Source organism: Oratosquilla oratoria, chromosome 23 (genome assembly GCF_046742065.1).
Source record: "Oratosquilla oratoria isolate Oo_2021 chromosome 23, ASM4674206v1, whole genome shotgun sequence".
NCBI classification, from domain to species: Eukaryota; Metazoa; Arthropoda; class Malacostraca; order Stomatopoda; family Squillidae; genus Oratosquilla; species Oratosquilla oratoria.
In genome coordinates, this window is record NC_134799.1 from 6,797,693 (window position 1) to 6,800,168 (window position 2,476).

Genomic DNA, 2,476 nt, shown 5'->3' on the forward strand with positions numbered 1-2,476 from the left:
TGTTGAAAACTGAGCTAATTGTCCACACTGATGTCTACACTGAGTGGGCATGAGGAAAGAATGATCTCACAGATGCAATTGTTATTTATATCATTGGATAGCTCCTATCGTTCTGAGTATTTTGAACCCTATAAATAAGTACCGGAAATTAATATTACGTCAGTAGAGATTTTTATCTATTTATTAATTATCTATTTTATATATATAGATTTAGGGGGGCGGCTGCAGTGGAGAATTGTACCATTTCATGTAACCTAACCTGAAAACTCTTGCACAAGTGTTGACAGTGCTGGGAGCAAGGTAAGCATAAACATCTGTTGTCAGTAGGTGCCTACAATTTTTGGTCATGGCCCAATTTTCAAGGAAAAATCGGTGAATATAAAATTGTTTTCCCGTCTCACAGATGCATCTGTTATCTAAATTATTGGATGGCTCCTATCATGCTGAGTATTTTGAACCCTATATATATAACTACCGCGAATCAATAGTAACGTTAGTAGCGATTTTTAAACTGTATATTATCGGCTGAAAGAAACCTGCACAGCGAAGCTATAGCGATAATCCCATACCACACTCCTGGTCATATGGCCATTTCCCGAAGGTTGAGTGTGGTTTGAATTTTCCGCCAAAATCATCGGAAATTTAAAATTCCCGGCTCTGTGCAGGCATGCGCATTGTCGACCCCACCTCCCCCTCCCTATTCCCTCCCTTCTTACCCGGCTAGCTCGAGCCGGACGTCGCGTTACTTAGCATCGCGGAACCAGACGAGTCGGTCACTCCACAACCCACCTTCTTTTCATGCCGGTAAGTCTGGTTCCTGCTCGTGCTCGTGTGTTCTCGTAGGGAGCCCTACCTGTTCTCCTGCAGTTTTTCCCCTTCGGTGTTGTGTCCAGACACCTTTGGGACACCCCTTCTATGATTATCATTATTCTATTTTCAGACCAAACGCTTGTGTGTGGAATCCGGCTGCACAGCCAGGATCTCGTCAGACGGCCACCACGACCTCTGCTCCCGCCATGCCCCTTGTTTCTCACAAGCTGGCTTTAACCCCCTAGCCTGCGTTGTGTGCAAAGCGCGGGTTGAGGAGATTCGTGCTGCTCCTCCCAAAACCCGTTCCAAGCTAGCCGCCCTCGAACTTCTTCGGGAGGCATGGCGCAGAGCTCGGAAATTGAAATCCGCTGACGACCCCCCCCCCCTGGTGTGGGCGGATCCGGCGTTAGGCGTGGAATTGGGCCTCGTTCGCCCTCGCCATCCGTCTCCCTATGTCTCCGAGACTTCCGTTGGTGGACAACCTGGGCCTCTCGGAGTACAAGGGGACGAGTCTGATGTTACGGAGTATGGTGTCCCCGAGCGTCCTCAGGCCTCTCGGCAGCCCCATACATCCGACCATCAAGGGTCCTTAAAACCCTTACGGCTTGCTTTGTCAAGCACCCCCACGAACTCGTCTTCCTCCCTAGTTCACTCACGTGAACCCGGCAGGAAATCTCGCTCGAAAAAGAGGTCTGCCTCACCGAGGTCCAGGACGCTCAGCTTGTCCCCACCCTCCACAGCCTCTCCCCCCAACTCACCCTCCCTTCCTCGCTCTCCTTTTCCTCGCCGTAAATCCCACAAGGGCAGGGAGCCGGGGGACGAAACGAGGGGAGAGGGAACTCTGGCTGCCCAAGTGGCTGCCCTCCTTCCGTCCCTGATAGGCCCCGTCCTTGAATCGGCCCTATCACATTATCCGGCCTTTCAGACCGCGCAAATCATAACGCACCCCTCTCCAGAGCAACCTCCTATTGAACCTACGGCTCTAGCCCCCCCTCCCACTCTCCCTCCTGGTCCTTCCCTCCGCCCCTCCGTGCCGGCGACAGGTATAGGACTAGAAGGCCCCTCTCAGGAGGAACCCCCCAATCAGACGTCCGTCGGGTTGGACGGGGTGGAGGACCACCCCAGTTCTTCTTTACCTTATCCTCCTACCATGACGGACTCTTGAGTTCACCCCTTCTCATGGTGTGACCTTCCCCGGTCCTGGGAGTACTCGTTTGGAGAAGATCACAAGCTAGTGGCCTGGTCTCCCGACTACTCGCTACTGGAGGGCTGGAGGAGGAGAGATGACGTTATCCTAAAGTGGGCCAACGACGCGGAGGGGGCTAAGGTTCTATATAAGATTCGACCCCTCTCCGCCCCGGCCTCCACGCCCTCCAGGATTTCCACCTCTAACACTCTGGACGCATTAGGTGCTCTCCTGGAGAACCCTCGTTTAAACCCTGATGGGCATATGTTTGTCGACAGGTCGGGGGACTCACCGGCGGTAGCACTCTCCCCAAACGCCTGGTTCCCGCAGGAGAAAGGGGAGAAAGCCTTAGACATCCCTGCTCTCGAGCGGGCCCAAGACCAACCCAAGACGGTTCCTCCTCGACGGCATATCCCTTCATCATTCCCCGTCGTCCTGCCACCACCCTTCGCGCCGGAGGGCCTGCGCGATTGCTTGTGG

The 2,476-nt window shown here is 53.5% G+C and overlaps 1 protein-coding gene across 1 annotated transcript; it reads left to right on the forward strand.

The window, feature by feature from the left end:
• The first annotated feature begins 769 nt into the window (after positions 1 to 769).
• LOC143037705 (uncharacterized) lies at positions 770 to 1,975 on the forward strand. The gene is made up of 2 exons (XM_076206245.1): positions 770 to 804; positions 941 to 1,975. The coding sequence occupies exons 1-2, from the start codon at positions 799 to 801 to the stop codon at positions 1,973 to 1,975; spliced, it is 1,041 nt and encodes a 346-aa protein (XP_076062360.1). The 5' UTR covers positions 770 to 798.
• Positions 1,976 to 2,476: the final 501 nt, after the last annotated feature.